This window comes from Macroventuria anomochaeta (genome assembly GCF_010093625.1).
Source record: "Macroventuria anomochaeta strain CBS 525.71 unplaced genomic scaffold BU25scaffold_52, whole genome shotgun sequence".
NCBI lineage: Eukaryota > Fungi > Ascomycota > Dothideomycetes > Pleosporales > Didymellaceae > Macroventuria > Macroventuria anomochaeta.
Window position 1 is genome coordinate 112,043 of NW_022985413.1, and position 19,466 is coordinate 131,508.

At 53.2% G+C, this 19,466-nt stretch overlaps 7 protein-coding genes across 7 annotated transcripts; 4 read left to right on the forward strand and 3 right to left on the reverse strand.

Moving 5' to 3' along the window:
* Positions 1 to 934: 934 nt before the first annotated feature.
* Positions 935 to 1,735, forward strand: BU25DRAFT_426286 (uncharacterized protein; the record flags this gene model as incomplete). The annotated part of the gene is made up of 2 exons (XM_033708408.1): positions 935 to 1,252; positions 1,313 to 1,735. 2 exons carry the CDS (start codon positions 935 to 937, stop codon positions 1,733 to 1,735), a joined length of 741 nt encoding a protein of 246 aa, XP_033555886.1.
* Positions 1,736 to 2,161: 426 nt separating this feature from the next.
* BU25DRAFT_353934 (uncharacterized protein) lies at positions 2,162 to 3,286 on the reverse strand (the record flags this gene model as incomplete). Its single annotated transcript, XM_033703485.1, has 1 exon — positions 2,162 to 3,286. The coding sequence occupies one exon, from the start codon at positions 3,284 to 3,286 to the stop codon at positions 2,162 to 2,164; it is 1,125 nt and encodes a 374-aa protein (XP_033555887.1).
* Positions 3,287 to 5,071: 1,785 nt separating this feature from the next.
* On the forward strand, positions 5,072 to 6,329 carry BU25DRAFT_443636 (uncharacterized protein). The gene is made up of 2 exons (XM_033709373.1): positions 5,072 to 5,683; positions 5,732 to 6,329. Exons 1-2 carry the CDS (start codon positions 5,295 to 5,297, stop codon positions 6,048 to 6,050), a joined length of 708 nt encoding a protein of 235 aa, XP_033555888.1. The 5' UTR covers positions 5,072 to 5,294; the 3' UTR covers positions 6,051 to 6,329.
* Positions 6,330 to 7,509: 1,180 nt separating this feature from the next.
* Positions 7,510 to 10,837, reverse strand: BU25DRAFT_452538 (uncharacterized protein; the record flags this gene model as incomplete). Its single annotated transcript, XM_033709801.1, has 4 exons — positions 7,510 to 8,092; positions 8,152 to 8,252; positions 8,305 to 9,243; positions 9,603 to 10,837. The coding sequence occupies 4 exons, from the start codon at positions 10,835 to 10,837 to the stop codon at positions 7,647 to 7,649; spliced, it is 2,721 nt and encodes a 906-aa protein (XP_033555889.1). The 3' UTR covers positions 7,510 to 7,646.
* Positions 10,838 to 12,016: 1,179 nt separating this feature from the next.
* BU25DRAFT_232783 (uncharacterized protein) lies at positions 12,017 to 13,795 on the forward strand. The gene is made up of 4 exons (XM_033701438.1): positions 12,017 to 12,173; positions 12,229 to 12,290; positions 12,341 to 12,373; positions 12,427 to 13,795. The coding sequence occupies exons 1-4, from the start codon at positions 12,122 to 12,124 to the stop codon at positions 13,777 to 13,779; spliced, it is 1,500 nt and encodes a 499-aa protein (XP_033555890.1). The 5' UTR covers positions 12,017 to 12,121; the 3' UTR covers positions 13,780 to 13,795.
* Positions 13,796 to 14,216: 421 nt separating this feature from the next.
* BU25DRAFT_232772 (uncharacterized protein) lies at positions 14,217 to 16,231 on the forward strand. The gene is made up of 2 exons (XM_033701437.1): positions 14,217 to 14,475; positions 14,532 to 16,231. Exons 1-2 carry the CDS (start codon positions 14,433 to 14,435, stop codon positions 16,187 to 16,189), a joined length of 1,701 nt encoding a protein of 566 aa, XP_033555891.1. The 5' UTR covers positions 14,217 to 14,432; the 3' UTR covers positions 16,190 to 16,231.
* Positions 16,232 to 16,553: 322 nt separating this feature from the next.
* BU25DRAFT_379152 (uncharacterized protein) lies at positions 16,554 to 19,397 on the reverse strand. The gene is made up of 3 exons (XM_033704189.1): positions 18,072 to 19,397; positions 17,817 to 18,014; positions 16,554 to 17,770 (listed from the first exon to the last, which is right to left on the reverse strand). Exons 1-3 carry the CDS (start codon positions 18,928 to 18,930, stop codon positions 16,686 to 16,688), a joined length of 2,142 nt encoding a protein of 713 aa, XP_033555892.1. The 5' UTR covers positions 18,931 to 19,397; the 3' UTR covers positions 16,554 to 16,685.
* Between the last annotated feature and the right edge of the window lie 69 nt (positions 19,398 to 19,466).

Here is a 19,466-nt window from a genome sequence, read left to right on the forward strand (position 1 = left end):
AGGCGGCACGCTCCCTTCTCTGAACAAGCGATGCGCTAGGCCGCATCTAGCGTAGTGGTTGATCAGGGTAAACAAGACAATCAGTGGAGCACACCATTACCCTGCCTCTTGAACTGGCAGCCGCTTAATCGTGCTACAGAACAGGTTGATTCGATAGCCAGTGTGACAAGCCTCACTGCAAACGCCCACTCAGCCTGCCTACTACATGACGCTACCTACCAGGCTAAACACCATTGCAAGGGCAGAGACCCGTGGTCCCAATTGCGCAGGAATGTAGGGTCCCGTATGGGACAGCAGAGGTGGTATATGAGGGTAGGTGTTGCCTTACAAGTGATCGCAGCAGCTTTTCGTCCATCCTATGCTCCGTCGTCATGGCACCTTTCGATGTACTTACCAAAATGTTCCGAACTGGACTTGCAAGTCCATTCGAGGCAGAACATACAAATGCGTTGCAAATGATCAACATCGAGCTCGAAGTGTTGGACCACGATGGAAGACGCAGTACAGATAAGAAGAGGAAACGCTACATCATCAAGCCCATTGCAGTACGTTTTTCTCGCCCAGGCAAGAAAGTCACTGACAAGAGTCCAGTTTCGAACGAGCGTAGTATATCCTCGAGAGCCGCGATATCTGACTCCCTGTTCATTCGGAGGCTCCGCTGGTCTCTACGGGATGTCAGCTTGATCGCGCCTGCGATCTTCTGCTAGTCACCCTCTCGGGACGACCCGTCCATCAGATATCACCCCCATGCCCAGCTTGCCCGTACCACTCGTCATCTTCGCTTGGAGATGTCTCGTATCTAAATTTTATCCCTGCCTCATCGTTCTACATACGCTACGCAAGATGTCTACACGAACCGGAACCCCACATATTGCAAGTTGGATAATATGTACATTATGGTCAGTTGATATGAAATCGTACATTGTTACACACGATGGTCATTTTGTTCCTGTTTGACGTTGTACATTCCAATCACCGTCATCTGCTCCCGCCGGCTGCCGACACCCGTGGATTGACACGATGCCGCACGACCTGCCGCACGACCTGTCAACGCCTTTCATGGGTTGTGTCTATCAACACTCCTGAACACAACCCCGCTGTCAGGACTGCTGGCAGTCTTGACACTTGCCACATGGTTTGTTTGTACTTCACAAGCCATGGTGCCACCCAAGAGATTAGATTAGACGGAATGGTGGTCGTAGCATCAGTATTGCCTCCGAACAATCTCTATGTAACAGGTTTGTTGCCTGCTGTATGTAGACGTTGCCACGCATGTCAGTGGTACCCTCGGTGACGAGAACTATCGTCGTAGATCGACAAATCACCACGTTCATCCATCCCCCTTCTCACCCCTGCCAGGCACACAGCATTCTTCGGTGACAATTTGGCCATATATTTACACTTTGTTCTGTGTACCTCATCGCTACACTCTCAACTACATCAAGTCAACGCAAAAAGCGCAACCTCTAGAATGCGTCTCAGCCCCATCATTCTTGCTGCGACAGCCTTGATCACAGCCTCAGCTGTTCCGCTCCCTCTCCACGACACCAATACGCAACGACTCCCAGATCATCCGACTTTCACCCATCATCCAGACTACCCAGCCACAGACATAGTCCAGAAACACAAGTATGTTCCAGAGATTGTGGAGCCTATACTACGGCTGTGCGGTCGAAGCCTCGGGTACCAGGACACAGCTCTCTTATCGCTGAGAGAGATGAACTCAGTTTCGTAATCTTACAAACTACGGAAGGACCTCAGCACGAATTTGCCCTATTACTGTCAGTCTACGTTCCCAGGCAAATTACAACTTGGTCTGCTTGGCCACCTTGACGCTGCTGAAGAACCCCTCACTTTGGCAACTGGACTAGAGACTGGCAACTACTGCATCCAGGCTTTTCTGTGACCTAAGGGTACGGCTGATCTAAAAAAAAAAGAAGGAACAGTTAGAATACGCTAAGAAGGCAATGAATGGTCTTGCGACGGACTGATGGGAGGAATTCAGAAGTGTTGATAAGCTTCGTTATCCGTTGTGTTTATATATCGTCTAAACTTCTCTCCATTTCCTTATTTTATTTGCAGATACCTGTTCCAACCCCTAGCACGAATAGCCGTTACTGTAAGCAGCAGTGTTCTTGATGAGGTCAATGTGTCATACCGCCTATTGAACATCTCCCGGGTACGGCTGCATCTGGTCGAAGATGCGAAGGCAGCCTCCAACATAACCATACTTAGGCTCTGTCATCTCAACCTTGAGGTACGCCTCCAAGTAGCAAACGTTGGCATGAAAACCGGAAGGACCCAATGACTCTCGCAGTCCCTTCACTTCCTCGATTGGGATGTTCTCATCCTTGCGCGCCAGGTCAACAACCCAAGGCAAGTCTGAGAAATCAAAGATGCTGGCGTCTTTGAGATCCCACTCGGTCGCCCTACCAGCGAGATACTTCCAAGTGTTGGGCCAGTGAATATCGTTCTCGCGGCGGAAGTCGGAGCGTCCAAAGAAGTAGATGCTTGCGTAGGTGGGGTTCTGCAGAAGCGGTGCGCTGCCAGAAAGGTTAATCGAGAAGCGGACACGTGGGTCAATAGCGCTGAGTGTCGTCGCAGTCGTACCGCCGATACCGTGACCAATAATGGCGTAAGAGCTGGTGTCGAAGGTGGCGTTGAACTTAAGGAAGGGGAACTGGCGCTGCAGCAGAGAAACGTCGTTAAGCTCCTGCAACACAAGGTCGATGTCCTGGATACGCGTATCGACTGTCTTTGTGACAGTCTCATTCCAGCTCTTGAGATCTGTGAATGGGTTCAGAGCTGCTGGGCCGCTGATTGAGGACTCGTGCGGGTGGTCGATGAGAGCAACAGCCATACCGTTTGCGCTCATGAAACGGGCTAGTGTGCTGTATAAGGACCTGCTAGTACCAGCTTGAGGTTCCATGAAGACAATAGGGTATTTGGATGCGTCGATGGTCTTGCTTCCGCCGCAGCAGGCCTTGTACTTCATCTTCTCGAAGACCCCGCTGCTGGTGTTGCTAAAGAACTGCGCATCCGAGGCGCGCGCAGTGTCAGCCGTCATGTAAAGCTTGTCGCACTCGGAGGTGCAGTCTGCCTTCTTCACTGGCACGAAGAGGCTCACTGCGAGGTCTTGTTTTGCGGCGTTAGTCAGTAGGAAGTTGGCGACAGCGGACTTGTATGCATGCGCGTCGTTGGGACCTGGAATGTAGACAGCATGGATGGGCTCGAAAAGTATGACCGACGAGGTGCAGACGGCGAGGATGATATCGAGGATTCCCATGACTGCGAGTTGCGCGACGTGGCGTCTATGGATCTGGAAGTTGAGAGCCGTTGTGAGGGTTGTCGCTATTACTTTAAACAAATCAAATAAATAAAACCACAAGTTAGATGGAGTGTTATTGTGATGGTAATCGAATTAAGATAACCATTTTGGTGGATGACTACCAAGGCTTTATGGTAAGAAGTATGCTCGAACTCAAAACTAGTATACGTTGGGGAACCTGGAAGGTGAAGTAATGCTTGGCACGCGCGGTTTGAAGTGAAAGCGCCTTCATGTCGAAAGTCCGTGGCAGTGGCCTTGCACGGCAGACAAGGCTTTGGAACTCCTACATTAAAAAAGTACCGCGACCTTCCTCAAATCAAGTCCACAATGCTAGTTATCACACGCGGGTGTAGCACGATGGACGGATGTCGCAGAACATTACCCGTTTGGACATATCACAAGGCACATTCGCAGCCTCAAAATGGATGAGAAATATTCACTGTCAATAATATTTGGCAACACAGGGGTATTTATGAGCTTTTTGAAGATGACCAACGCTGGACATCGTGAGGCGGTCCACAACGCTACTGCTGGAGGTCTTCAGTACAGCTACACATACTCCACAATGCTTACAAGAAGCCCTGCAGTCTCTTCATACTCTTCCGAGATGCAAATAGTCTGCAATTTGGGACTGAGTACCTCCCGCGATTGTGAGCAGGACCATAGGCTTGTTTTCGGCTACTTCTGCTACTCATGAGGCGCGCACTGCGAACTGACCCTCGAGGATGACAGGTAACTTGTAAGACAACAGCGGCGAAGAGCTTGAATGATCGCAGCTAATGACATGCGGGCATCGTGGAAGGTCGTGAAGGAGGTGAAGGAGTTTGGAATTTAGGCGTCGTCTGTGCTCGCGCCTTCTGTCGTCACGCTCAGCGCCAGCCTGACGCTCTTTCAACGCCAACCCGTCGCGAGAGCGCGACGCATCCGACTTGCTACAAACCGGAACGTATGCACGACACCTCACATTAGATAGTCGAGCATGTTGTTGTCACACTTGATCGTGGCATCGACGACACGGCGCTTGACCGGCGACCGCTCTGTCGCAGGCTTGTCAACAATCAAACCAAATCTGGATCAAACCCTTATCGATAGGTGATCAGACCTCTCTGCTGTATGTGCCCTCGTTCATGGATCACATGATTTGATTGTTGACAAGTCTGTTCGGTCGACAGGACTCCTTGCTTGACATCGCTGACAGGGCATTTGCGGATGAGACGCAAAGCCATGGACCCACAAGAGTCTCTCAAGCCATGAGATTTCTTGATCTCTGTCGACAAAGAGACATTTACAGCTGCTCCTGTCCGCGGGAACTACGGGTAGCTCGGCTACCGACGTGGAGATGGTATCAAATGCATTATGATTCAAAACAACATCACCATGTGTTACTATCAGGCAGACTCCTACACTTGGAGCGTTTACGAGGTGAACAGCACAACGGATGCCTTCATCCAACATACTCACAAACTCTTCTTCCTGGGGTTGTAACAAGGTTTGGATACGAAGCACACCGTTTGTCCGATATCACAATTCACGCGCATTGATCTGTTGTGTTGGAAAAGTCTTGATGGGAGTCGTGATGTTAGCGTACAACAGGAGTCTGCCTCGCGGTTTACCCACATGCAGGCTACGACACGCCAAACAAGCGCTATGCCCTTTCGGTTAGCTTGAACCACGCTCCGCCACCTCCTTCGCGCCATCATTGGTTCATTTTCGAGCTTTGTTTTGCAGACTCTCTCGTCCGGACACGAGATGAGGGGCCTTTGTATCAAAACGCCCGCCAGAAGTAGAGTTCGTTGGATACTTTGTTAAGGCGTGCAGTGTATACCCCCACCTCTGCAACAAAGCTCTCTTGGCGACAGAATTGCTGTTGCCTTGGAGATCCTCAAACGCTTATCAACCTTCGAATTTCATATCTCTACTGTCCTATCTCGATACATCCTATTTTCTATCGCGAGTTACAGCAACCATGGAGCCAGCCAGTGCCACGTCCCTTGAGCGACCGCTCCGCCTTCTCACGTACCTAGCTACGGCCATCACGATTCCTTTGAACATTGCTGCAACCATTCTCTCGCTCGAAAAGCAACGTCACCGATGGGCCCGTCGGCACGTCACGGCATACTGCTTCGTCTTCATACCCCTGGCATTGACGGTCGCTGCTTCCTCAATGAGTCTGCAGTACATGAAGAAGCATGGCAAGAGCCCTCGTGCTTTGCACTTCAAGGTCCTTGACCTGGTCTCGGCTCTCGCATACATTGCTGTCCTGATCCCTTGTTGGGTACTTGAGATCCGGGAGTTCAACGCCGGAGGATTCGGACTGCTGACGGGTTACGTTACAGCTCCTATGATTTTGAACCTGTAAGTCATGTCGTCCAGTGAAGTCACTTTACATGCTAATATGAGTAGGTTCATCCACACCTACTTCACGCTGGCCCACATCCCTTGGAAACAGTGCTTCTCAAAGGTGTTTACTTTCAGCCAAAAGGGCTCTTACCAGCAGTGTCCTAACTGCCAGGCCGCGTTCACCTCTGGCACAACTCAGACCACGACAAAGAAGGGCTACAGCCTCCTACGTGGAGAAGACTACCTCGATGTTGAGGCTGACCCAGTTCAGTACCGAGACTCGGAGGACTTCCTCGGTGAGGGTGCCGAGCGTGCTGAGCAGCCTGAGCAAGCCAAGGCAGCCGAGGACAGCGGCAAGGGCAAGAATATGGTTGAAGTCTGACGCTTGTCATCAAGTGAACGGCATGCATGATACAGTGCACAGTGTAAACGTACTCGATACCGGCAAATCGAAATTGGAAAGGTGTAGGCTGGAGGCACTCAGCCCTGTAGGTTTGGTATACGATGGTGGGTTCTGGAAGTAGTCGATGCAATCTTGTTGGCCAAGGACCTGGTGTCAATGTTCGCCGTGTTGGTCCGAAGAAGAACTAAGGTGCTAAGCAAAATCATTGGTTTAGGGGTATATATCATTCATTTGAAGTAGACAAAAACATCAACGAAGCACAAATGAAAAATAATAAAACACCCCGGAAGCCTTCAGTATCTCTCAGCGCAACAGAAAGGTATCAACAGTTAACCCAGGAGGCCTTCAGTCACTCTTAGTACGATATGAATACCTGCCAATGAAAGAAGCAAAGGTCAACAAAATCCATACAATTCCAGAAAAACACTCAACACAACCCCCGGAGCTCTTAAACCCACAAATATTCACCCATACCTCGTCGCAAGTGTATGCTGAAGCCTCTGTGTGTACTCACGCTACTTCCGCAATGCAGCCCTTGTGTTCAGCGTGCTACACGGCGATGTGTCGATCATGCGTAAGTAAGTCAGCCTCCTACCGTAGGTCGTCACGCTCTAACATTAGCTGGTTGCACTGGCCTAACAGCTGCCAGGCCTCATCTTCAAGCTCGTCGGCCCAGACGTCCATCTGGATCCGGTGATTGTCACGATACCAGATCTGGGCCTGGAGGAAGTTGACGTGATGGCGGGGTACTCGTGCTCAATGAGAGCGTTGCCGAGCAGGATCTGGTCCTGCTGGTGACGGGCGTGGAAGTAGTTAAACTCGTCCAGGAGGACTTGACGCTGTCTATGCAGCCACAACGCCTGATCATCGAGGTCGGCGAGGAGCGCATCAGCGCGGTCTGCTTCGCCCAGGAGGTAGTCGACCTCGTCTAGTAGTCACGGATGGTCTTCACTGACTTCTTTGGCGACTGCCAGAAATTCTTCATTCTCATCTTGGAGAGCATTGGATTCGGTCTGGAGATCTTCAAATAACTCATGCAGGGCCTCGTTTGCGCTTGCAAGCTCTCATTGTCATCGTCAAGAGCGTCATGCTGTTGAATGACAGCTTCATGATCGCAAGGTGGGTGTAGGAGAATACAATGGTGTGTGTGGTAAGAAAAGTGGTATGATGGGAAGCTTTAGAGAGTACGATAGCAGTCTGTATAGGCAAGCTGTGGATGTGGAGTGTGTTGGGTGGATACAAGTGTACTAGTGTGTGTGGAAAGGTTGTAAAAGTGGTCAATGATGGCTACAGGAGCTTTGAAAATCGGAGTACAAGTGTGGAAAATTGTAGAAAACTCAGGCAAGCATAAGGGCAAGTTCATATGGACATCTACAAATTTCGAGTGTGAATCGGAACTGTGGTTGCGAAGAAGCCTAAACCAAAGTTGAGTTTGAACGGACGATACTATATTCTCCTGTAAATCGACAAAGTGGGACTAGTTAGAAGGAAGACACAGTTCTATGGTACAAAACACGGGCCCAGGTATACACCTGAACCGAGTAACCTACAGCAGATCAACTGACGCCGAACTCATTACTCATCATCAACCCTCGTAATCTCCCCAGCATCCACCACCGTCTCATCTTCCTTGAAGACTTCTTTTCCCTCACAATACCCAACAACTGCCCTCTGCCACAACTCCACTCCCTTCCTCGTCGCAACCTCCCTATCCCAGCCCCTGATCTCTTTCATCAGTTCTCTCCTCTCTTGCACATCCAAGTCCGTCAGCCTCTTTACTTCCGTTCTTGTCGAGAAGACGATAGTGCCATCTTTGGGTAGCCGCCGGAAGGTCTGGTGCTCGCGACGCACGATAATGTGTTGGGGGAGAAGCGAGGAGAGGTTGCCGGGGAAGAAGTCTTTGGCTTCCTGGATGAAGAGGAGGTGTGCCAAGGGCCGGAAGTCGGGGTAAGTTTGGATGTAGAGTGTGCTGCGGGTGAGGAGGTCTACCAATGGGGTGAAGGGGAGAACGTCTGGGATATCTGAGATAAGTTAGTCGTGATGATGTAGTGGAAAGCAACATGCGGGAGGAGAGACCCACCATCCCATTGATAGATATCCTGGTCTTGCATGTAAGAGAGCGGTTTGCCGATGAGACTTCGCATGCGCCACCCGGCTGGGAAGAGAGTTGCGCTGGCTTGACTGCAATTATCTGTTAGTCTGCCGCTTCAGGGTGCATCGATCAGCCACTTACAGGTAGTACTGCTGCGTAAACTCTCCCTTGAGCAAGATGTTGAAATCCTCCATCGCCAGCCTTGCACACACTTCTAGCGGGTGGCAATCAAACGGACGCACCAAGGACCACTCTTCTTTCGTGATATCGTTACGAATGTGCTTGCGTCGATTGACGGTCTTGATGCTGAATCTTTCAGGATACTTCGAGACCAGCGACCTGACGATCTCCTGCAGTAGCTCTTCGCAAGCGGCTTCACCGTCGCGCTTAACTTGTATGCATTCGATATTCTTCTTAGCGAGGAGGTAGTCGCGCGCCGAATGCATATCCTTGTATGTGTTGTCGACCACAAGCCATTCTTTCGGATCGAGCTTCTTCAAGCCCACAGACTTGTTCTTGGCTGATTTTGTCCTGCTAAGACCGGGCGACGCCAGGGTGTTCTGCTTCACCTCGACCGGAGCGATCGCAAATGGAATGTCAGGAAAGTCGGAGCCGTCACCGCAGTCATCTTGGACGAAGGCTGGGAGTCGAGAGATGCGCTGTTGCTCTGCGAGGAAGGCACGGATCTCCGGGTCAGGCAACTCGTTTGGGTCGATGCCCGCGATGTTCATATGAGGAACTCGCGAGAGGGACGCAAGCTGGCGTGCTGGACTCTTTGGAGGTGTAGGTATAGGAAACGCAGTGACGCGCCTTTGGTGGCCGCGCTGTGGACTGCGATCGCGTAGATAGGCTGGCAGGATGACGAACCTCTCGGGCTCTGGGGCGAGTGCACCTTTGTAGAAGTATAGACGCATCGCGACGGAGCCGAGCCATGCGAAGTAGGCGCAGAGCAAGACGGCGAAGACCAGAAGGATGTATAAGGGTACTGGGTCAGGATCGTCGTACGAGTGTTTTTCCATGGTCATAACGAAGCGGTCAGTTGCAGAGTCGGAGTGACGTACAGAGATCAAGCGCGAAGGTCTGGAGATTGATTGTCCGTGGAGTAAGTTAGTGTAGTGGGGCAGTGGTGAGGTGAATGCAAGCTCGTCGCTTCACTGTGTAATCGCAAGCACCTCGCATTATCATCGTGACCCATTCGCGTAACCCGATATCGAGAGGCAGTATAGAAGCAATAGACGATAGAAGGCAGAGAGGTAGTAGAAATTATGACGCTGAATTGTGGACAAAGCAAATGCTGTGCTATGTTGTGATTAGGGGAATGTCGAAGAGGAAAGAACCCTGACTCAAAGAAGAAGCAGTTTGGTATCATAGAGAAAGAACGCCAAAAGAGTCAAAGAAAGAAAAAAAAAAACTCCAGATCACCATTATGATCCATTTACTGCTCTGGTGACTGCTGCTGTACCAAGGCATCTACCTTCGTGTACAGCTCGCTAGGATCTTCGAAAACATACCAAAGCTCCTTCGGCACGTGCTTAAATGCCTCCTCGAAGCGCTCAGGGTTGTTCTTCTTGCCCTCGTCCATCTCTGCAACACCGGTGACCTTACGGATATAGATAGCGCCAATCCACTTCGGGAACTTCTTGTATGCTTCGCCGTAGGCCTCAGGGTCGGATTGCGTCGAGTCTCCAATCAAGATGAACTTGCGTCTCGGAAACCACTCGTGGACCTTCTCAATCCGATCGACTTTGTAGGCCTCAGTACCTTGGGTAAGGTTGGCCAAGAAGCCTGCCAGGTTCATCCAGGAAGCGTCGCGCAGCAGCATGGTCCCTGCAGGATAGTATGTCTCGCGGAACTGACGAAGGAAAGGGTAGAGGTTGTAGGGCGACGCGGAGAGGTACCAGAAAGGTGGGTTGTCGAGTTTCTGAACAATGTGCTTGTACAGCTCAGGCATGCCCTTGATGGGTTCTGGGTCCTCCGCAAAGGTCGTCTTCAGGATACCGACAGGTGAGGACGTCAGGGTCTTCTTGATCGTGTCATCGATGTCCGAGAGTACGGCCCAACCCTTCGTCTTTGCAAACGTGGTCTTGAGAGGCGTTGCTGTTGCGCCGATCGCTTTCGATGTGATAGTTTCGCCGTCCTTGTAGCCTGAGCCAGGAATAGCGAGTTCATCTGTGCTGATGCCATCACGCCCACTAGGCCCAAGTCTGACTTTCATGCCCTGAAGATCAATGTTGACAGCGTGTGCAGGCAGGATCGCATCCAGGAATGGCTCCAGTCTCAGTGCGATGGTCTTCTTCGCTTCTTCGTCGTCGGCCAGTCCGATCTTTTCGCTGACCCAAGCTACCACTTCAGACAGGTCCTTACCGCTATGTCTGACAAAGTAGGCTGCGACAAACTCAGCCTTCCATCTGCCTAAGCGGTTCTGATAGGCTGTGTTGTCGAGGAGCCATACGTAGTCGGTATCATCGTTGGCTTCGGAATAGAATGGATTATTACGCCCAAGGTAGGAGGAGAAGTTGTCCTTCAAGGAGAACTGGAATCGATTTGCGAGTCTAGGCATGTCGGCTTCGAATTCTGAAAAGTGTCCAGCGCTGCGAGTGATGCGGTCCTCTTCACTCTCTTGAAAACGCTGCCTGGCTTGGCCTGCCATGGCTCTTGCTGGTTCATGTGCCATGTTGAAGGGCGCTGATGATGAGTCTGAGGTACTGTTTGGCGGCTGAAAGTGACGGGTGCCTTATGGGGGGCGAGGTCAGAGGGCAGATGTTTTGCACGAGACGAAGACGCATTAAGGGACGCCATATCAATGAAGTAATACTGGCTGCAGCCTTCTCAGCCCCTCAGGCTTGGTGCAGGCGCATGCAGGTGACGTCTGACGGGCAGGCGTAACTGGGCTGTGGGGCTGCAGGCGGGGACGATCCATGATCATCATTGCCGAGAAGCGAGATCGCGTACAAAAGCAAGTCGTCCAGCTCATTAAGGCACCGGCTCATCACCCCGAGATGCAAGCACTTGCTCGTGCCCACCAGGAAGGATTCCGTACCTCTTCGACATTGTCTCTGCCCTTCTTTGTTGGAACCGAGCCGCACTCGTAAAGCCATGCGGCCAAAGCCTGAGGCTCACACTTGAGCTTGAGTGAAACCTGTGACGCCTGGACTACTTCATGCGTACTACTCACCCCCCTAATGATTTTAACGTACCTTTGCAGCAGTCTGTCAAGCATGCTGTCACGTTGTGTCAATCTCCTTTGGTAGTACGGATTCAGCCAAGGCATCTTTTTTTTTCGACAGGACTATGATCAGTATGAACAGGGCGCTGAACACGCGTCTGGTTGTTGGAGTACAGTGTCACCCGGACGCAGCGTCTGTCATGTGTGTCGAGCTCCACTTCTTTGGTGACTAAGAGTCCCTGCATCACATCAACGGAAGTGCGGGTGCATCCATGCGTACGGTGGGGAGCGGCCTTGCACGGTGGAGGAAGTCAAGTTGGGGTTGATCGCTGGAATAGTTGCCTTTCGCTGAACACAGTCGTCATAGTTCCCTTCAAGCCTCTTGGCCCAGATACCAGGATGGGGGACGCGCACTCTTGCACCGACTTCAAGCCTTCTCGTGACAAGACAGCCGCGCAGAAGATGCGGCAAAGAAGGTGGCTTGCCACACGTAGTACGCGGCGGTTGACGTCTCTGCCGACACTCACATTCTTGGCGGGAAACGAAGCAGCTTTGTAGATGTGTCCGTGCAAGCATAAGCATAGGACCACCGTTGAGTCGCTGGCCGCCTTACCGCCCTACACTGCGAGTCTCACGAAATTACATATCCCTGCTCTGATCACGCTCGCGCGCAGCGTCTCGGACCTCGCATAACCCCAGTATCCAGTACTGCTATATCGCCATCTGTTTGTTGTTCTTATCAACCAACATCGCGGAGCCCCGAGTACCCCACTAACGTAGGTCCTCGCCGCCATGGCTCTTAAGAAGCGCCTGGGTTTGGGCAGCTTAATGCGCAAGAGGTCTTGTGAGCCAGCCAGGCTTCACTCGTGCGCGACACTGTACTGACTGGGCGCTCATAGCACAAGATGTTCCAGCGGACAGCGATGCTGACACACCTGACGCGAACGCCGCTCGAGGAGTGGTGAGTCGCGCCATGATGTGGCTCGGTTGACTGAGCTGATGTGGAAATAGAAGCTGTTCTGCGAAGCTGGCGCCGCCAACTCGGTATGCAGTTGTCTCCTATGCGTCCCTCCTGATGACATGCTAACAGTCGCCAGGGCGACGAAGTCCTCCACCTCCCAACTATCGTCGAAGCCGCCGAGTCCAGTCCTTCCGCTGCCGCCGCGTCTGCCTCACAGATCCACAAGTTCCTCTCCAAGGATAACTACACCCGTCCACATGTCCAATACAGTGCGATCATGCTCATACGCATCCTGGCCGACAATCCAGGCCCGTCGTTCACGAAGAACCTTGACAAGCAGTTCGCGGATACAGTGAAGCGTTTGCTGCGAAACGGAACAGACACAAGTGTCGCACAGATTCTCAAGGAGACACTGAACGCGCTGGAGCGGGAGAAGGCATTTGACACCAATTTGAACGCAGTCTTCGCCATGTGGAGAAAAGAGAAGGCCCTCATGGAGAATGCAGCGAAGCAGTTCGGTCCCCGCAGGCTCGACGCGCCAGGCTGGAGTGCTGGTCAGCAGTTCCAGGCTGGCTTCAGCTCAGGAGGAAGTCGATCGAAGTCAAGAGGGTTGCCTCCGCCAGTTGAGCTGGCAGCGCGCATTGAAGAAGCTCGCACGTCTGCTAAGCTACTTCTCCAGCTTGTGCAATCCACACCACCGAATGAGCTGATCGGCAACGACCTGGTCAAGGAGTTCGCAGAAAGGTGTATATCAGCTCAGCGCAGTATACAGAGCTACATTGCCTGCGATAACCCAACGCCCGACGACGACACGATGCTCACGCTCATCGAGACAAACGAGCAGCTCTCCCTCGCTGCATCGAAGCACCAGCGTGCTGTGCTTCAGGCTCGTCGCGCCATCGGCGCCTCGCCATCACCTCCCGCGCAACAGACACCCCCAATACTGCCTCCGGTCAACAATGCTCCATCAGGAGTTCCAGCAAGTTCATATGACCAGCCGGCGATACCCCAGCGCAACGACGTACAGGCGCCATCACCTGTGGACACTCTGCCTACAGACCCATATCCGTTGCCAAACACAGCACCGTACGGCGCACCACAATCTCAAGCATCCGCAGTTCAGAGCTCGAACAACAGCAGCATTCCTGCATCCCTTCAGGCGGCACCCAACCGCCAAAGCTCTGCCCCCCAGCAGCAAGACGAGGATCCTTTTGCTGACCACTACACATCGACCTACACACCGCCCACGAATCCACGATCAAATGGCTACGGAGGGTCGCCAGACTCGTATCATCCAGGTTACCAGTCAACGCCATCCTACCTGAATCGACAGGAGAGCTCTGCAAACAACCTGACAATGCATGGCGCAGCCATCCAAGAGGAGGATGCAGGTCAGCACCCGCGGACACCAGAGCACAACGCGACTCAGCCACAGCAACACGACGTATCTCCAATTGCAGAGCGCAACACAGTCACGTACAGATATTAGGGTGATGTTGAGTAATAAGAGCGGTTACCAATCAGGTCATGCACACGGACCAGATGCGGACGTGATGTGGGGGGCTTGGTCCGGCTTTGAGCTTGTAGCCGGTAGATGAGTTTTGTTGATACATTTGTGCGGACCTGTTTACTTTTATACTCGAGAAGTCTGATATTCGAGGACAGACGTTTGAATTTGTCGGAGACAGATACCATAGTTGGCCTTTCATGTTCACAATTGCATGTTCCAGATGCGTTGCAGCCGGCAGTACTCCACATGTTCCATGATTAAGCTGATGACCTCATCAAACCCCACGGACACAGACATTCCTATACGACTATGATTCCTTCACGTTACCAACACGCAACACCCGCGTCAACCACGGCAAAGTCATACAAGGCGCCGTAGGCCCGCTTTTGCTTATCCCATGGCTGACATGTTGAGCCTCGCAATGGGCACCACCAATGTGGAAAGCGAAACCGATACCAACCCCACTAAACCACTGAACTGAGGCGGAATCGACCGCACGTTAGCGCCGAAGAATTATAGATCCGTAATCTAGAGGTCTCTGACTAGGTATATACACTACTTCCTCCTACCCGTCCGCCCGCAGTGAGATCCGAAGACTCCCTCATGGCCTCTACTGCCTGCTGCAACAGTCCATGGCTCGCTCGCACCCACAATGCGTCGACACGGTGATCATCGGTAGGCATATGTCGACTTGGGGTGACCTTTGAACGACACCCGCTGATTAATACAAGGCAATGGGCCCTCGGCCCTCATCCTATCCTACATCCTGCACGGCCATATTCCCTACTACATCGGTGGTCACTATGATAGTATTCTCGATGCAAAACTCTCCAAGGACCCAAATCTGCTGCACCTAACGTCAGACCTATACGCGCATTTCCTCTCCTCACTGCGCTACTCGACACAGGCGCTGCCGGTCAACACGCTCCTCGACACCCTCATCCGGCCGAATGCAGATACAGAGATCAATCCAAAGTCATGTGTAGAATGGCGCTACGAGCCGGAGAAGGCGATATCGCACGTTGCTATCGGAGACACAGAGCAAGTGGGTGGGCAATGGGCCGACAACCCGGTCTCTGCGAGCGCCGACATCGGCACATTGAGTTACGCTGAACAGCTCTCGCTCCCGGGGTACTCGTATGCCGATCACCTGGGCAAGGTTGAGCAGGAGGACGATTGCGACTTTGTGCGCCCTTCACGGACCGAGTTTGCTGACTACCTGCGAAACTACCCTGAAGCCGTGGGGATCTCAGATTCGATCTTCACGGGCACCAAGGTCGACAATGTGTACCGTATCTCAGACGGATTCATCATTGGGTCGCTGGGCATACGCTGCAAGCACCTGGTGCTCGCCTCAGGTATCTTCACAGTCAACATCCCGCCTCCTCCACTGCTGGCGCCCATCGCTGAGCTGGACTCGAGAGAAGCGCCGTTGCTGGTCATCGGATCTGGCTTCTCTGCAGCAGACGTTATCATCTCAGCACCACCAACCCGCAGGATCATCCACATCTATCAATGGGCCCCCGACAAGCGGCCGTCTCCCCTGCGCGGCTGTCATCACTCAGCATACCCAGAGTACGCCACCGTATACCGCCAAATGAAACTCGCCGCCATCGCATCAACCAAGAGCCGCAGCGCACGAACGCCCCTCCCACGCCGCAAATCAACTACCAACCCGTTCTTCAGCCAGCGCGACTGGACCTTGTACAAAGGCTTGCCTAACGCCGAAATAACCTCCGTCTCCCCATCTCCCTCCACAGGCACCGCAACAATAACTCTCTTTCTCCCGTCCGGCTCATCACAAACCTACTCAGTCGGCGGTCTCGAGTATGTAGTCGGCCGTCGGGGCACCATCGACTTTCTCTCCGCCTCCCTGCAGGCCGAGATCCTATCTCCCACACTCGAACCAACGCCGACGCAGATATCCGGCCGCACGCTCCGTGCGAAAGCAGAGGCTTCGCTCGAGGTAGCGAAGGATGTGTTTATTACTGGCAGTCTGACTGGCGACTCGCTGATCCGGCACGCGGTCGGCGGCTGCGTGTTTGCTGCGGGTCGCATTCTGGGGGCTATTCCGCCTACGTTTTCTCCTGGCTCACCGACTACAATGACGCTGAGCCAAGCAAGTTCGACGCCAAGGTCTGCAAGTCCGACGAGTCAGTCGAGTCGGACGTTTGATGGGCAGAGCGAAAGCACAGGCACGAGCCCCGTGTCTCACGCATTAAAGTCGGGATTGACGACACCTCGGGAATTGACGAATGGGCATGCGGATTTGCATCTTGATCGGAGGAAGCTGGTAAGGAGTGTGGAGGTTGCGAGCGCGGAGAATAGGTTTTGGGTTGATTCTGGGTGGTGGGCTGGAGGATTGGGGCCAGGGAGATCGGACATGTAGTGGAGCTCGAGATCAGAATTGATGCCATAACACCACTGCAAACCAAACTATCATGCTCCACTGCATTTTCTCGAAGTCCAGCTCTCATTGTTTCGTTGCTTCGAGCGTTGGAAAGTGGCTATTGTGTCGGCGTGCCCGTGAGCAACCCTTCAAGACTGAGATGGCTATGATAGACTGATAACGGAACATACACGCCATGACCTGTATCCAACTCGGAACGCTTCCGTTTTTTTTGACAGCGATCGCAAGAAGCGTCAGCAAGGTTGGTAGAGATTCCCCACTTTGTCACTGGGCTTTTGGCGACTACAGTGCTTTTTAGTCCCATAGTCTTGTTCAATACTGGGCGGAACGTTCTGATGTGGTGCTTTGGCGGGGCCAGTGCTCGACAGAAATGAGCTTCTTGAACAATCTATATACAGTGAAGACTTCCCCATTACGAAACAACGGATTCTATACCCAGCATCAGCGCTAAATGACTTCGTACACCATCCATATTCTATGCACCGCCCAAGAACGCCCTCCCAGCATTCCTACACCTCTCTTTCGTGTGGGCCTCCATCTTCGTTGCACAGAGTATAACTTGTATCTTCTCATCTTCGCCTTCCCCAACAGGCTCGACTCTCACACGCCACTGCGCGCGCCTCACAACCCATACAACCTCCTTATCAGTGTACACGCCACGGCCCCAGACCCATTCCGTGTCATGCTTCAGCTCGAGGTTCCCCGCTGCGTCCACCGCGCCCTCGACCTCTTCCCCATCAAGCGTTAGCGCGCAACCGCCATCGACTCTAACCCGGACTCTCGTTGCCGACTGTCCTGTGAGTCCAGCAGCAGTTTGCGCATGCAGACCTAGGGATTGTGTGGACGGCAGACCCATTTTTGATGTTATTATATTCGAGAGGCTCGTCATGCGCCGCAGTGTATCGCCGTGGAATACGACCTGCGCGTCGAGATTCGGGAGGTTGGCGGAAGAGGATGGAGGGAGGATGAGGGTTGTTGACTCGCTGCCTGAGGTTTCGAGCACGAGGATGTGGTGCGCGGTGGCGTCGTCGGTGTAGGGACGGGCGTACGATACAAAGCCCGCTCTTGGTCCTGTATCCGTGTCGGATGCATTGGGCGTGGGGTCTGGCGCAAATGATATCCCGGACTGTCGTATATCCTCTAGTCGCATGAGGATTTCGCTCTGCCCCCTCTTCAAGTTGTGGCTTATCTCGCAAGGCAACAGTCTCTGCTCCAACCCCTTCAGATGGTAATACCGCGCATCCCTTAGCAAATTCGCTCTATGCGCCTCACTCCTAATCTCGACCTCATACCCCTGCAGCATCTTCATCAACTCGCCGAATGTCTCGCCGCTCTTGTTCGGCACGCTGGGCGGGCTGATGGACGGTGGACGGAGTAGCGCGTTGCGGTCGAGGCCGGGGAAGACTTCCGAGGGCGTGCTGAACCATTGAGCGAAGCCGAGGGAGAAGTAGTTGGGCGAGTCGCCCGGGGCGGAGAAGGAGTCGCGGGGGATGCGGAAGGGTGTGCTGCCGATGGAGATGAAGATGTCGGATTTGAAGAGTTGTTTCGTTAGGCGGGGGACTGGGGGCTGTCAGTGAGAGTCGTGGAGGGGGGGGGGGGGGGGTACGAGAGTAGAACTGTGCGTCTGCGAACAATTTAACGAAGTGTTCGCCGTCGTGAGGGACTATGTGGTAGCCCTGTAGGTGGAGGGCTATATCGCGGAATGTCTCGGGGTCGCGGTCAATGTACAGCGTTCTCACATCGTTGGCGCGACCACCGTTGCTATGTAGCTGTTCGCTGAAAAAATGCGAGAAGTATGAGGGTGCTCTTGGAGTGTCAGCTCAGTCCTTCCATATGAGCATACAGGTGAAAAGTTGCGTACCATCCGAACATAATGATGCGCCAGAGAGGCTGAACAGCACCGAGCCAATCTGTATAGGGAATACTCTGCCCGCCGGCAGCATATCCCCACTGCCAGATGACTCTACTATCCTGCGTGGTTCTGAAACATCGACTTCTCTGCCCTGCGGCCCCGTGCCCATGCTCGCATTCTTGCGCCGCTGTGCTTCACCATTGCCTTGTATACTTGACTGGCTTGCCGAGGCAGCGATCGGCGCAACGTTGGCGATCGGTGACGGCTGAGCATCGGCGAGGACGGTTGGTGCAGGACTCTGCGAGGTAGTGGACGATGCCCGTGACACGGCTCGACGTTTCGAGTGATTCTGCTGCTCGTTCGCGCTCTGTTGAAGCATCGTCTGCAGCTCTGGCAGTGCGTCTGACTTGCGCTTCATCTTTGGGGAGACGGCTGGCCTCTGCGGCAGCGGTCGTGGCGGGGGAGACAGCGGATTAACAAGGAGCGGGTTGCTGAAGTCGTTCGCAGGGTTCTTGCAGTCTCGAAGCTCTTGTATGAGCTCGCCCTGTGGCTCGTAGGGCGTTGGCAATTGGGTGAAGTTTGCCAACTGTGACCAGTCCCAGGCCGCCTGCGCGTAGGGATCGAAGCTATAGTGGCTCGGAACTGCTCCTGGGGCTATTTGTTGCGGTTGCTGCGGACTCTGATTCGGGTAAATCAGAGGTGAGCCTTGCAGAAATGCCTCGTTTGGGGTCGCATAGCCTCCTGGTCCATAGGCGTTGCCCTCAGGCGCATCGTAGCGGCCGTACGCTTGAGGTGGATATGATGCTGCTTGGTCAAAGCTCTGAGGTACAAAGTCCCGCGGATTTGATGCGTCGGGTGGATCTGGCATAAGATCCAATAGTCACTCGATATGGTTTTCCGCAATCTCAAGCGACCGGTAGCCGGATTGCCGACGCAAGCTCCACGGAGAAGAGAGAGAATCTTTGCAATCGCTGATGGAGAGCTGAGTAAGGGCAGCTTGCGGGGAGATTACTGGATGCGGAATAGTGCGTTCTTGCTCGAGGATCCTTATCAATTTTTAACGGTCGATAGCTTCAGTGTCGATGTGTGTGGGATTGCCGGACGTGTGGCTGTACCTTGTTTTGCGGTCGTTGCTGTATTATAGTCGCAGCCATATGCGCCTCTCATCGCGACTTCTCGTCACCGTAGTCATCTCGGACGCAGCGTTCGCACGAACGTAGAAGGGTCCCGAAAAGGGCTGCTTGTGCGCGGCGCCGCGCACGAACAGGCGGAATGATATGTCCCTTGACGCGAATAGGGCTGAGGCTGATGCTGACACACGATCAGAGGTTGGAAATAGGAAAGTGTTGTGGCTTGGCCTACGTTGGCAACTGCCATTTGCTGACGTGAGGTTATTCACGTGCT

Excerpts from the sequence above, each read along its gene's own strand:
- BU25DRAFT_232772 (XM_033701437.1), top strand. The coding sequence starts at position 14,433 with ATGGCTCGCTCGCACCCACAATGCGTCGACACGGTGATCATCG. Across the intron at positions 14,476-14,531 it reads CGTCGACACGGTGATCATCG|GCAATGGGCCCTCGGCCCTC; the intron begins GTAGGCATATGT and ends GATTAATACAAG.
- BU25DRAFT_232783 (XM_033701438.1), top strand. The coding sequence starts at position 12,122 with ATGGCTCTTAAGAAGCGCCTGGGTTTGGGCAGCTTAATGCGCAAGAGG. Across the intron at positions 12,291-12,340 it reads CGAACGCCGCTCGAGGAGTG|AAGCTGTTCTGCGAAGCTGG; the intron begins GTGAGTCGCGCC and ends ATGTGGAAATAG. Across the intron at positions 12,374-12,426 it reads AAGCTGGCGCCGCCAACTCG|GGCGACGAAGTCCTCCACCT; the intron begins GTATGCAGTTGT and ends AACAGTCGCCAG.
- BU25DRAFT_379152 (XM_033704189.1), bottom strand. The coding sequence starts at position 18,930 with ATGCCAGATCCACCCGACGCATCAAATCCGCGGGACTTTGTACCTCAG. Across the intron at positions 18,015-18,071 it reads CGCATCATTATGTTCGGATG|CACCCTCATACTTCTCGCAT; the intron begins GTACGCAACTTT and ends ACACTCCAAGAG. Across the intron at positions 17,771-17,816 it reads AGACGCACAGTTCTACTCTC|TCCCCCGCCTAACGAAACAA; the intron begins GTACCCCCCCCC and ends GACAGCCCCCAG.
- BU25DRAFT_443636 (XM_033709373.1), top strand. The coding sequence starts at position 5,295 with ATGGAGCCAGCCAGTGCCACGTCCCTTGAGCGACCGCTCCGCCTTCTC. Across the intron at positions 5,684-5,731 it reads GCTCCTATGATTTTGAACCT|GTTCATCCACACCTACTTCA; the intron begins GTAAGTCATGTC and ends TAATATGAGTAG.